Source organism: Entelurus aequoreus, linkage group LG01 (genome assembly GCF_033978785.1).
Source record: "Entelurus aequoreus isolate RoL-2023_Sb linkage group LG01, RoL_Eaeq_v1.1, whole genome shotgun sequence".
Lineage (NCBI taxonomy): Eukaryota > Metazoa > Chordata > Actinopteri > Syngnathiformes > Syngnathidae > Entelurus > Entelurus aequoreus.
In genome coordinates this window covers 21,341,012-21,354,955 of record NC_084731.1, presented here as the reverse complement: position 1 = coordinate 21,354,955, position 13,944 = coordinate 21,341,012, and the positions used below count along the sequence as shown (strand labels likewise).

Genomic DNA, 13,944 nt, shown 5'->3' with positions numbered 1-13,944 from the left:
TTGTAGACTTCAACTATTTACTGTGTGTATTACCTTCTTTGCCCCCACAGTACCTGAGAAAAACGCTGTTTTCAGGGTGACAGACACGCAGAGACACTCTGTCTCTCTGGCCTGGGCACCGCCCTCAGAGCCAAATGGGATTCTGACCGGCTATCTGCTGGAGTATCAGCTGAGTATGTATTCATTTTCTTCATACTCATTAGTATATACTTGTAAAATGTTTTCAAATTGTTGTTTTCCCCCGTTTGTTTAAGTTAAAAGTACCACTGATAGTCACACACACACTTGGTGTGGTGAAATTACCCTCTGCATTTGACCCATCCATTGTTCCACCCTCTGGGAGGTGAGGGGAGCAGTGAGCAGCAACGGTGGCCGCGCTCGGGAATCATTTTTGGTGATTTAACCCCCAATTCCAACCCTTGATGCTGAGTGCCAAGCAGGGAGGCAATGGGTCCCATTTTTATAGTCTTTGGTATGACTCGGCCGGGGTTTGAACTCACGACCTACCAATCTCAGGGCGGACACTCTAACCACTAGGCCACTGATGGGCTTAGAGCAGCACTAAGTAACTTTTCAACCTTCATAACATATTTTCATAACTTTTGGGATGATACATGGACTTAGAACTTGAGGAGGGTGGCAGGAACCCTGGCACACAACAAAAATATAAATGTACCGACTTGCTTTACGGCATACTTTACTCCCCTTTTGGCCAATTGTTAAAAAGACGCAAGTAGATGTGAACACCTGTGTGCCGCCAGAAAACTAAAGGACGTAAAGGAATAAAACCGTATATGTGCAATTACTGCTATCATGGCCGAGGCAACGAAACAACCAAATAAACAAACACGTTTTGTCTCAGGTGACAAAAAAAGAAAAACAGAGCTTACCCTGATAAAAAGACAGTCAGGATCAACATTGCCCTGGCTATTACTTGCTTGCGTGAGGTCAAAAACGAGGGATTTTGGACCGATACTGCCTTGGCTGTCTTCCTGCTGGACGAGTAAGGGAATTTCAATGCTCAAATCAAAATGATATGGCTAATGTGAGCGGTAGCAATAAATAGCCACCAGCTTGGTAGTTTCCCTACGACTTGCTTCGAAAAAACTCTCCCGCCGGTCTTTCTTTGCTGCAGACCTGCATCCGCCCCGATACATTAGTAGTAGCTAGGGATGATGTTTGATAAGAAATTATCGAGTTCGAGCCCATTATCGAATCCTCTTATCGAACCGATTCCTTATCGATTATCTTATCGAATCCAGATAGGTTGTTGTATATGAAAAAAAAACACAACATTTGGTTTAACAAAAGCTCACTTTTATTTTATAAGAAAAAAAAAAAAAATAAATAAATAAATAAATATTGACTGTTACCCCCCTAAAAAAATCAAATAAACAAATATATACAGTAACACAAAAACAACCTGTCTCTGTGATCACTATAGGTGAATAGCCATGCCTTGAGGCGTTTTTTCCGCTCCATTATTTTTGCTGCTTGTGTGACATGACAGGAAATGACGTAGCTCAGTCATTAGACTGAGCTACGTCATTTCCTGTGATGTCCCACAGGGCATTTCTTGTGGGACGGGATTTGTTCCCAGGGATTCGAATAAAGAACCAACTCTTTTTCTTTACTATATTGGCCTCGATAACGGGAACCGGTTCTCAAAAAGGGATTCGAGTCCATGGAATCGGTTCTTTTCTTATCGAATGGTTCTTTTCTTATCGAACACCTGGGAGAACCGGTTTTGAACATCATCCCTAGTAGTAGCATCATGTTTGTAACGCAATCCAGGATCATTTGTTGATAGTAGTGTTGTCCCGATACCAATATTTTGGTACCGGTATCAAAATGTTTTCGATACTTTTTGGTACTTTTTGATACTTTTCTAAATAAAGGGGACCATTATTGGCTTTATTTTAACAACAAATCTTACGGTACATTAAACATGTTTATTATTGCAAGTTTGTCCTTAAGTAAAATAGTGAACATACAAGAAAACTTGTCTTTTAGTAGTAAGTAAGCAAACAAAGGCTCCTAATTTAGTCTGCTGACATATGCAGTAACATATTGTGTCAATTTCCATGCTATTATTTTGTCAAAATTATTAAGGACGAGTGGTAGAAAATTAATTATTAATCCACTTGTTCATTTACTGTTAATATCTGCTTACTTTCTGTTTTAACATGTTCTATCTACACTTCTGTTAAAATGTAATAATCACTTATTCTTCTGTTGTTTGGATGTTTTACATTAGTTTTGGATGATACCACAAATTTGGGTATCAATCCGATACCAAGTAGTTACAGGATCATACATTGGTCATATTCAAAGTCCTCATGTGTCCAGGGACGTATTTCCTGAGTTTATAAACCTAATATAATATAATATGTGATACCCAAAAATATTGATGTAATCACAATAATTTTGACTAGATACGCTACTGTACTTGATATAATTACAGTGATTATAGATCCACTAATGGCGTTTGTTTACATTGTGATGCCGGTGAGCTACGGTGTGTACTGATGCATTTTTAACTATTCCTCGTCCTGCAGGGATGATACTTGTAAGAAACGTACTTTATTTGTCGCCATGGAGGCGAAGATTAGTGATTTAGAAGTAGCTAAAACACTGCTGACTGCGGTTGAACTTCAGCCGCTAGCTAGCTAGCCTTGTCTTAAAACACCTCTTCCAGAGGGCGTTTCAGTGTTATAGCGTCACTTTTATCGTTAGTTTGTAAGCCAACATGTTCCCCCTTTTCTGTCTACACACTGTTTCTGCTTGTAAGTACTCCGTGATTGTGCGCTGCCGAACATGCTCGTCTGCTCGTAAAACCAGCAATGACACGACGTGACGGCGACGGGGGTGCGGGTAATGGTAGAGGCGGTATAGTACCGAATATGATTCATTAGTATCGCGGTACTATACTAATACCGGTATACTGTACAACTAAGGGTGTAACGGTACGTGTATTTGTATTGAACCGTTTCGGTACGGGGGATTCGGTTCGGTTCAGAGGTGTACCGAACGCACACTGAGGCCCAACACCCGGCATGCTAGCAGCGACCGGGCTACTACAACATGCAAAAGCCAGAGCTGGAAGACCCTCCTGCCTCGTTAAGATCTCCCGTTTGGGAACATTTCGGTTTCGCGGTGCGATACAACAATGAATAACATCGCTTCAACGAAGAGAAAGACGGACAAACACAGCTCCCACCGCATTCAAGCAGCCTCTCCTCGGCGACTCAGGCAGGGCTAAAGCAATAACAAATGCCGCTGGTGTTTTTATAGCGGCAGATTTAAGACCATATTGCATTAAAAACTAGATTTTTACCCACTTCTATGGTGGAAGAACAATGAGCCCATATATCCTCTTACTGCCAAGTTAGCCAGGCACTACCTCGCCATACCTGCTACCTCCGTGCCCAGCCAAAGGGTATTTTCCACAGCTGGAGACATTTTAACTGCAAGCAGGTCTGCTCTTTCTGCAGACAATGTGGATAAACTGATTTTTCTGGCAAAAAACATGAAAATTGAGTGAAAGTCACCAGGGTTAAAGGCTGGGGGAGTAAAAAATAAAAGTTCATCTGAGGCTGAGTGACTTGAAACTGTTCAATGTTGCACTTTTTGTATGTAGAAGAGAAGTTGTGTCATTTTATTTAATCTGAGCAACAACTTGAAGCAGTTTAATGTTGCACTTTATATGTGGAAATGTTGCACTTTATATGTAGAAAGGTTTTGATAAGAAACCAATTCTGAGCCTTATCTTATTTAGTTTTTATTTTATATATGTTGACTGCATTAACCCTGGCAATCGACCCTGTGTGTATATGTATGTTATTGTTATGTTAAAAGGATAAAGCCATTGTTTACAAATGTTGGTAAATAAATAACCAGAAAATGTACACTACCGTTCAAAAGTTTGGGGTCACATTGAAATGTCCTTATTTTTGAAGGAAAAGCACTGTACTTTTCAATGAAGATGACTTTAAACTAGTCTTAACTTTAAAGAAATACACTCTATACATTGCTAATGTGGTAAATGACTATTCTAGCTGCAAATGTCTGGTTTTTGGTGCAATATCTACATAGGTGTATAGAGGCCCATTTCCAGCAACTATCACTCCAGTGTTCTAATGGTACAATGTGTTTGCTCATTGGCTCAGAAGGCTAATTGATGATTACAAAACTCTTGTGCAATCATGTTCACACATCTGAAAACAGTTTAGCTCAATACAGAAGCTACAAAACTGACCTTCCTTTGAGCAGATTGAGTTTCTGGAGCATCACATTTGTGGGGTCAATTAAACGCTCAAAATGGCCAGAAAAAGAGAACTTTCATCTGAAACTCGACAGTCTATTCTTGTTCTTAGAAATGAAGGCTATTCCACAAAATTGTTTGGGTGACCCCAAACTTTTGAACGGTAGTGTATATTTAGTTTTTTTCTTACTATACCGAAAATGAACCGAACCGTGACCTCTAAACCGAGGTATGTACTGAATTGAAATTTTTGTGTACCGTTACACCCTTACGTTCAACCCTAGTTGATAGTGTCTATTATTTAACATCAGCATAGCTATTAAGTAGGTAATATTTGTGCCAATATTACAGCGGACATCAGTATGACGCTATATGCGCTAGTCATCATGGGAAATGTGGTCTACTTCTGGCAAAACACGACCGCTTTGGTCCACCGGCGCTGCCAAAATCCACCAAAACTGAACATTCTTAAGTGGGGCTTTAAGAGTGTCAACTCCTTTGACTAATTAGCTCCCATAACACGTAGATATTTTCAGAGCTTTGATGAGCTTTTGATTGCCTAACCCGTGATCCCTCTCACAGGCAGGAAGACGGTCGTGCCATGCTAATAAGAGTGAGTCCGGGATGCGTGTATAGGAAGCACGTCAGGTTAATGTCCGTCTGTTCCCACGTCATGATCATTCCTTAATTTGTGCTGAGCAAGGCCACCGTGTCGCAGCCTCTGAGAGTTCTGTTTTACTGACCCCGTCTTGTCGCAGGGGACATCTCCACTGTAGCTCACTTTCTCACTGGGATTAAATCACTGGACAAACACTGTCCTCAAACAAAAGTGTACAAAAGCAAATCTCAGAAGTAACTTTCAACATCACCTTATGGCCCCTTTCCTTGGCTGCAGTAATTAAGTTTGTTTTGGCAACAGGGGAAGAGGACCAAATGTCACAAAGCATAGGGGCCGATTTACATTTCTGCCAGTGGGTGCTCGGTGTGTGTGTGTATTAGTGTGGTCCCGATACCAATATTTTGGTACTTTTCGGTACTTTTCTAAATAAAGGGTACCACAAAATGTCATTATTGGCTTTATTTTAACAAATAAATCTTAGGTTACATTAAACATATGTTTATTATTGCAATTGTGTCCTTAAATAAAATAATGAACATACAAGACAATGTGTCTTTTAGTAGTAAATAAGCAAACAAAGGCTCCTAATTTAGCTGCTGACGAATGCAGTAACAGAGTGTTTTTCAACCACTGTGCCGCTGCACACTAGTGTGCCTTGAGATATTATGCAACTTCACCTAATTGGTCCCAAAAATATTCTTTTCAAATCAATAATTATAATCTGCAAATAATGTGCCGTTGCTTAGTGTCTGTGCTGTGTAGAACTCGGCAGGTAACCACGTAATACTCCACGTCAGTAGGTGGCAGCAGGTAGTTAATTGCTTTGTAATAGTCGGAATGTGTCGGGTGAGATGAGGATGGTTTGTTGTGATCACAATATGCAGGTGAAAATGTGTATAATGCTTAAACCAAAAATGGACATAAGGAAAAGGCAATGAAACATAGGAATAGGCTATGCAAAACACAAGTAAAACTGAACTGGCTACCAAGTAAACAGAAACAGAATGCTGGACGACAGCAAAAACTTACGGCGTACATGACATGACAATCAACAATGTCCACCTAAAGAAGGATAGCAATAATTTAAATAGCCTTGCTTGCTGACACAAAGCACGTGCGGGGAATGGCGCTCAAAGGAAGACATGAAACTGCTACAGGAAAGCACCAACAAAACAGGAAGGGCAAAAACAGGAAGACAAAAAACTAAAGCACTACACAGGAAAACACCAACAAACTCAAAATAAGGCACGACGACCTGGTGGAGTTTCATTTTTTAATGTTTTCTGCTGGTGGTGTGCCTCCCGGAATTTTTAATGAAAAAAACGTGCCTTGCCTCAAAAAAGGTTGAAAAACACTGCAGTGACATGTTGTGTCATTTATCATTGTATTATTTTGTGAAAATTATTAAGGACAAATGGTAGAAAATGAATTATTAATGTACTTGTTCATTTACTGTTAATATCTGCTTACTTTCTCTTTTAACATGTTCTATCTACACTTCTGTTAAAATTTAATAATCACTTATTCTGTTGTTATTCGATACTTTACATTAGTTTTGGATGACACCACACATTTAGGTATCAATCCGATACCAAGTAGTTACAGGATCATACATTGGTCATATTCAAAGTCCTCATGTGTCCAGTATACATTTGAAAAAAACGAAAGAAGATTTTGTGATGTTAAAAAATATCGATTTAATCATAGTAGTATCGACTAGATACGCTATTGTACGTGGTATCATTACAGTGGATGTTACACCAATGGCGTTTGTTTATATTGTGGCGTCCCGGAAGAGTTGGTGCTGCTGGGAATTCTGGGAGTTTGTTCTGTAGTGTTTATGTTGTGTTGCGGTGCAAATATTCTTCCAAAATGTGTTTGTCGTCGTCGTTTAGTGTGGTTTTCCTATATGGCACATGTTTATGACAGTGTTGGCGTTGTTCATACTGCCACCCTTAGTGTGACATGCATTGCTGTTGAGTAAGTATGCACTTCAAAGTCAAGATGGTGGTGTTAAGAGTTCAATATTGGGCACAACGGATTTATTAATTATAGACTATATGATTTGTGACCTTTTTAATATTATAGTGTGGAATTTGCGTCCTCGCAGTCCCACTGTCAGACACGGCACAGGAGCCAAGCGTGCAGGTTTTAACAAGGTTTTAATAATAATGTTTTAACAAACGTTTTCTCTCCAGTAGAACGTGACTTTTCAGTCACGTCCGTATCCTCTCTCCCCTCCTGCTCCCGCCCGCTTACAGTTAAAGACAACAGATGATTAGATTAACGCGTACCACCTGTGAAATCTAATCACCTGCCAGCTGTGTCTCGCCGTCAGCACTGCCACGCCCCCGTCTGATGGTGCTCTGTCCTCAGCAACATGGACAGAGGCGGTGACTTTTGCTCCTGCAGGCAGCGCTGGCCACATCTCCCTCCACAATTATGTAAAACGGACCAAATTCGCCACAAAATTAACATTAATTAACATTTTTTAATTTTTCAAAAAATATTATATAGATTGAAAGTTGCCATCAATCCCACGCGGGTGCTCAGCATTGTCCGTGGGTGCTCGGGCCCCGAAGCACCCACGGGATCGGCGCCTATGTCACAAAGTATTTCGGGAGAGTACGCTTTCATTGTACCTCGACCATAAACCTGATTGACTCATTGAAGTGTGACTATGTGCAAGTCCTCTGAAGGCTCATGTAGCCCAGCTGCCAAGGTTTTTTACTAGCGAAACAAGTGGGGTTTCAAGCTGAGAAGCAGCTGTTGCGGGACTGTACCCACCTGCACAACGCCGTTAATAGCTTTACATTTTACAGATTTAACTGAAAGGCTTGTGGCATTTTTTTCCCCGACATGCAGGAATATTAGCATGGTGATTAAAATTGTTTGTGGGTGGTCCTTTGAAGTGTAAAATGTTTTGATCATCGTATCAAATAATCAGCGGCTTATTGATCACTGTGGAGCATGCAAACGGCAGATGTGGAAGCGGTGGTTGTTTTCCTCATTGCAGTGGGAGATTGACACACTTTTTTTAAATTTTTTTTTTATTTATTATTATTATTTTTTTAATTAAATCAACATAGAAAACACAAGGGACACTTAAAATTAGTGCACCAACACCCAAAAAAACCCCTCCCTCCCCCATTTACACATATTCACACTCAGTCACACAAAAGGGTTGTTTCTTTCTGTTATTAATATAGTGGTTCCTACAGTCTGCAAGGGATCCAGTCCGTGAAGCACACGTGATTGTGTGTGCTGATGGTACACTAACATTTTCATTAATTACTATTTCTTATGTAATTGTTTTTATATTGTTTTACTTTTTTATTCAAGAACATTTTTTTAATTTATTTATCTTACAAACCCCGTTTCCATATGAGTTGGGAAATTGTGTTAGATGTAAATATAAACGGAATACAATGATTTGCAAATCATTTTCAACCCATATTCAATTGAATATGCTACAAAGACAACATATTTGATGTTCGAACTGATAAACATTTTTTTTTTTTTTGCAAATAATCATTAACTTTAGAATTTGATGCCAGCAACACGTGACAAATAAGTTGGGAAAGGTGGAAATAAATACTGATAAAGTTGAGGAATGCTCATCAAACACTTATTTGGAACATCCCACAGGTGAACAGGCAAATTCGGAACAGGTGGGTGCCATGATTGGGTATAAAAGTAGATTCCATGAAATGCTCAGTCGTTCACAAACAAGGATGGGGCGAGGGTCCCCACTTTGTCAACAAATGCGTGAGCAAATTGTTGAACAGGAAAGTAATGGGGGTTTGAACTCACAACCTACCGATCTCAGGCATGTGGTGTAGAGCAGTGTTTATTTAGGATCCTGCATTAGGAGAGCTGTCCTATCTAGACTGCGAGCATAAAGCCTGCTCTGATGAGAGGCCAAACGTCTTCTAAGACAATATGAACGGTCCGGTTGCGATCGATATAATCCCCTGAGGAACAAATGACCTTGATGGATGGAAAATATTCACAGGCATGTTTTAAAAATCGTTGGGAGTTCCTCCATTGCACACACACATAGCTGCACCGCATATGCACAAAGATATTTTGCTCTTAGTTTAACATTTGACTGTGTCTTATGGTCCGTGCAGCATGTTCACACTTCAGCTGATATGAAATGAGGCGAACTAGACCTGAGCAAACTGAGACCACACTTTCCCTTTTTCTTAGTCTGCGTGTTTTGTGTCCACCACTGAGTTCAAACTTGACCAAATAAAACCACACGGTAGCAGAGCGGAGACAGGTCAGCAGCGCAGAGACGTCCCCAACTGATGCACAGATGAGTGGTCCACCCTGGGTCCTGACTTTGGACAGCTAGCGCAGCATCATCTGTGGCCACCAAATATGTGCCCCCCCCTCTCCTTCGTGGGGAGAGCAGAAAAGAAACGGCAGATCAACTGGTCTAAAAGGGGGCTCTATTTAAAGGCTAGAGTATACAAATGAGTTATAAGATGGTACTTAAATGCTTCTGAGGTAGCATCTCTAACCGTTACCGGGAGGGCATTCCAGAGTACTGGAGCCCGAATAGAAAACGGTCTATAGCCCACAGACTTGTTTTGGGCTCTGGGAATCACTAATAAGTTGGAGTTCTTTGAACGTGGATTTCTTGCCGGGACATATGGTACAACAGTGGTCCCCAACCTTTTTGTAGCTGGGGACCGGTCAACGCTTGAAAATGTGTCCCGCGGACCGGGGGGAGGAGGGGAATTATTATTATTATTATTATTTTTTTTTTTATATAAAGAAATACAATCATGTGTGCTTACAGACTGTATCCCTGCAGACTGTATTGATCTATATTGATATATAATGTATATATTGTGTTTTTTATGTTGATTTAATTTAAAAAAAAAAAAATATATATATATCTTTTTTAATTTTTTATTTCTTGCGCGGCCCGGTACCAATCGGTACCGGTCCGCGGCCCGGTGGTTGGGGACCACAGTGGTACAATACAATCAGCAAGATAGGATGGAGCTAGGCCGTGTAGTATTTTATACGTAACTAGTAAAACCTTAAACCTTAAAGTCACATCTTAAAAGCACAGGAAGCCAGTGCAAGTGAGCCAGTATAGGTATATATATATATATATATATATATATATATATATATATATATATATATATATATATATATATATATATATATATACATATATATATATATATATATATACATATATATATATATATATATACATATATATATATATACATATATATATATATATATATATATATATATATATATATATATATATATATATATATATATATATATATATATATATATATATATATATATATATACATATATATATATATATACATATATATATATATATATATATATATATATATATATATATATATATATATATATATATATATATATATGTATATGTATATATACATATACATATATATATATATATATATATATATATATATATATATATATATATATATATATGTATATGTATATATACATATACATATATATATATATATATATATATATACATATATATATATACATATATATATATATATATATATATATATATATATATATATATATATATATATATGTATATGTATATATACATATATATGTCCCAGTTCTCCACAGGCCAATGGTAAAGCTTGACTGTCATATTTCGGGAATGTAAACAATGAAACAACGGCTACGTGTTTGTGTTGCTGCAGCCGGCCGCTAATACACCGCTTCCCACCTACAGCTTTCTTCTTTGCTGTCTTCATTGTTCATTAAAGATTCACCAACACAGATGTCCAGAATACTGTGGAATTTTGCGATGAAAACAGGCGACTTAATAGCTGGCCACAATGGTGTCCCAATATGTCCGCTACAATCCGTGACGTCACACGCAAACGTCATCATACCGAGACGTTTTCAGCAGGATATTTCGTGGGAAATTTAAAATTGCACTTTACTAATATAACCTGGCCGTATTGGCATGTGTTGCAATGTTAAGATTTCATCATTGATATATAAACTATCAGACCGCGTGGTCGGTAGTAGTGGGTTTCAGTAGGCCTTTAATATGTGACTCATACGAGAGAGTTGGGTCGAAAATAATACCCAGATTCTTTACAGAGTCGCCTTGTGTAATTGTTTGGTTGTCAAATGTTAAGGTGGTATTATTAAATAGATGTCGGTGTCTAGCAGGACCGATAATCAGCATTTCCGTTTTCTTAGCGTTGAGTTGGAAAAAGTTAGCGGACATCCATTGTTTAATTTCATTAAGACACGCCTCCAGCTGACTACAATCCAAATAAAACAACTAACATTCATCAACACATCTGAACACACTCAAACGTACCAAAAAATTGGTACAGTTGAGTAACGATATCGTTTCCCAGGTACTGGGGGATGTGAAAGGTACCCATCCCTCAGTAATGCTGCATTCCAGTTAATGGCAGTTTAACAAACAGTAGTTAGCAACTGCACCTGTTATTCCAGAGTCTTTACGAAAATGGCATGCTTAAGTCATGGATTGTAACCTTCACTCGTCATCTTGTAATTCACTGTAGGTAACGACACGGAGGAGGTCGGACCACTGCAGACTGTAGACATCAGCAAACCTGACACCACCAAGTGGACCCTGCGGGACTTGGAGCCTTTAAGCAAGTACACGTTCCACCTGCGTTCCTGCACCACTGCGGGCTGCGGGCCTGTTGTCACTGAGGAGAGCACCACCACCCTTGAAACAAGTAAGGACTCTGGTTTAGGCATCGACGAACGGGTGTTGGAGTTATAGCACTTTAGCGCGGGCGACTCACGAAGCCATTTTTTTGTTTTCTAAGTCAGTGTTTTTCAACCTTTTTTGAGCCAAGGCACAGTTTTGTCATTGAAAAACTGCAGAGGCACACCAACAGCAGAAAACATAAAATCATTAAACTCAGCAGCTGATATTGACAATAAAAAGTTGTTCTCGCAAGTTTTGGATAAGAATTCAAACCATAACCAACCATTCATGACCATAGCTCTTGTCTCAAAGTACTGTTAAAAGTTAAAGTTAAAGTACCAATGATTGTCACACACACTAAGTGTGGCGAAATTATTCTCTGCATTTCACCCATCACCCTTGATCACCCCCTGGAGGTGTTTTAGTTCTTGTCTCGCGCTCTTATTTTGGTGGCTTTTCCTGTTTTGTTGGTATTTTCCTGTAGAAGTTTCATGTTTTCTGTAATGTTTTGTTTTATCAATTTAAGGCTATTTAAGTTGTCGCTATCCTTCTTTGCGGGGACATTGTTGAATGTCACGTCATGTTCGGATGTACTTTGTGGACGCCGTCTGCTCCACACGCTGTAAGTCTTTGCTGTCGTCCAGCATTCTGTTTTTGTTTACTTTGCAAAAAGTTAAGTTTTAGTTTCATTCTGCATAGCCTTCCCAAAGCTTCAATGCCTTTTCTTAGCGGCACTCACCTTTTGTTTATTTTTGGTTTAAGCATTAGACACCTTTGTCATGTTCGGATGTACTTTGTGGACACCGCCCGCTCCACACGCTGTAAGTCTTTGCTGTCGTCCAGCATTCTGTTTTTGTTTACTTTCCAGAAAGTTCAGTTTTAGTTTCATTCTGCATAGCCTTCCCTAAGCTTCAATGCCTTTTCTTAGCGGCACTCACCTTTTGTTTATTTTTGGTTTAAGCATTAGACGCCTTTGTCATGTTCGGATGTACTTTGTGGACGCCGTCCGCTCCACACACTGTAAGTCTTTGCTGTCGTCCAGCATTCTGTTTTTGTTTACTTTGCAAAAAGTTAAGTTTTAGTTTTATTCTGCATAGCCTTCCCTAAGCTTCAAAGCCTTTTCTTAGCGGCACTCACCTTTTGTTTATTTTTGGTTTAAGCATTAGACGCCTTTGTCATGTTCGGATGTACTTTGTGGACACCGTCTGCTCCACACGCTGTAAGTCTTTGCTGTCGTCCAGCATTCTGTTTTTGTTTACTTTGCAAAAAGTTCAGTTTTAGTTTCATTCTGCATAGCCTTCCCTAAGCTTCAATGCCTTTTCTGAGCAGCACTCACCTTTTGTTTATTTTTGGTTTAAGCATTTAGACACCGTTTTACCTGCACGCTGTCGTCTGCATATTGTGATCACGACAAACCATGTTTCCGACATCTACAAATCAATTAGCTACCGGCTGCCACCTACTGATATGGAAGAGTACAACACGGTTACTCTGCCGAGCTCTAGACAGCACCGACATTTAACAACGGCACATTTTGCAGATTATTATTACCGGTTTTTCAAGAAATATTTTTAACCCAAATAGGCGAAATTACATATTCTCCCAAAGTACACCAGACTGTATCTCAGTGGCACAGTGGTTTAAAAACACTGTTTTAAGTGGTATTCAGCGGGTAAAAGCTAAAGTCTGGGGAAAATACGCTTTTCTTATGTCCTCGTAAGAGATTTTTGAGGATAAACAGGTTAATATGGATGCAGCGTAGCTGCGCATTTGTCACTGTCAGAGCGAGGGCTTATTGATTGGACAGAGCGTGCAAGTTATGAGACAATCAGCAAAAAAAAAAGAAAATTGCTTTGAGCAAACTGAACGTTCCAATAATGAATTGTGTAATCATGAGGGGGTTTGCCTGGTAAGTCATCATAATGATCCTTGTGATTTTTTTTCCCCATGCCAGTGATGACATATCGCTCGTTAAAGGATCGCGTGGCACAGCTTAAGCTGAGTCAATCGGTGAGGACGTGGACTTTTAGTGTAAACGATTAGAGAGGAAATGGAATAGAAACTTATTATGAGCTTCAATAGCAACAGACTGCAGTCATCTTTAATGGCTGGGTGGCGCTTGCACGGTGCACCCTAATGAAAGTCATTTTCGACATCATACACAACATAAATATGCTGAATTAACAGAATAGGTATTTAAACCAATTAGTGGTGGCTCGTTATTTACTGATGGGGAGCCCGCCATCAAAGAGAAGCTTAATTGCCTGTCAGTGATGGTTTGTTTTCACATTAAAAAGCAAAATAGCTTAA

General features: G+C 39.2%; 1 protein-coding gene across 7 annotated transcripts in view; it reads left to right on the top strand.

The window, feature by feature from the left end:
* chl1b (cell adhesion molecule L1-like b) overlaps nucleotides 1-13,944 on the top strand; it is a 225,820-nt gene that overhangs the window by 176,756 nt on the left and 35,120 nt on the right. For all 7 annotated transcript variants that reach the window (XM_062045707.1, XM_062045698.1, XM_062045690.1 and 4 more), the window contains 2 exons: nucleotides 51-173; nucleotides 11,480-11,659. In XM_062045707.1, the coding sequence (XP_061901691.1) occupies nucleotides 51-173; nucleotides 11,480-11,659 (303 nt within the window). The remainder of the gene's footprint in view (nucleotides 1-50; nucleotides 174-11,479; nucleotides 11,660-13,944) is intronic.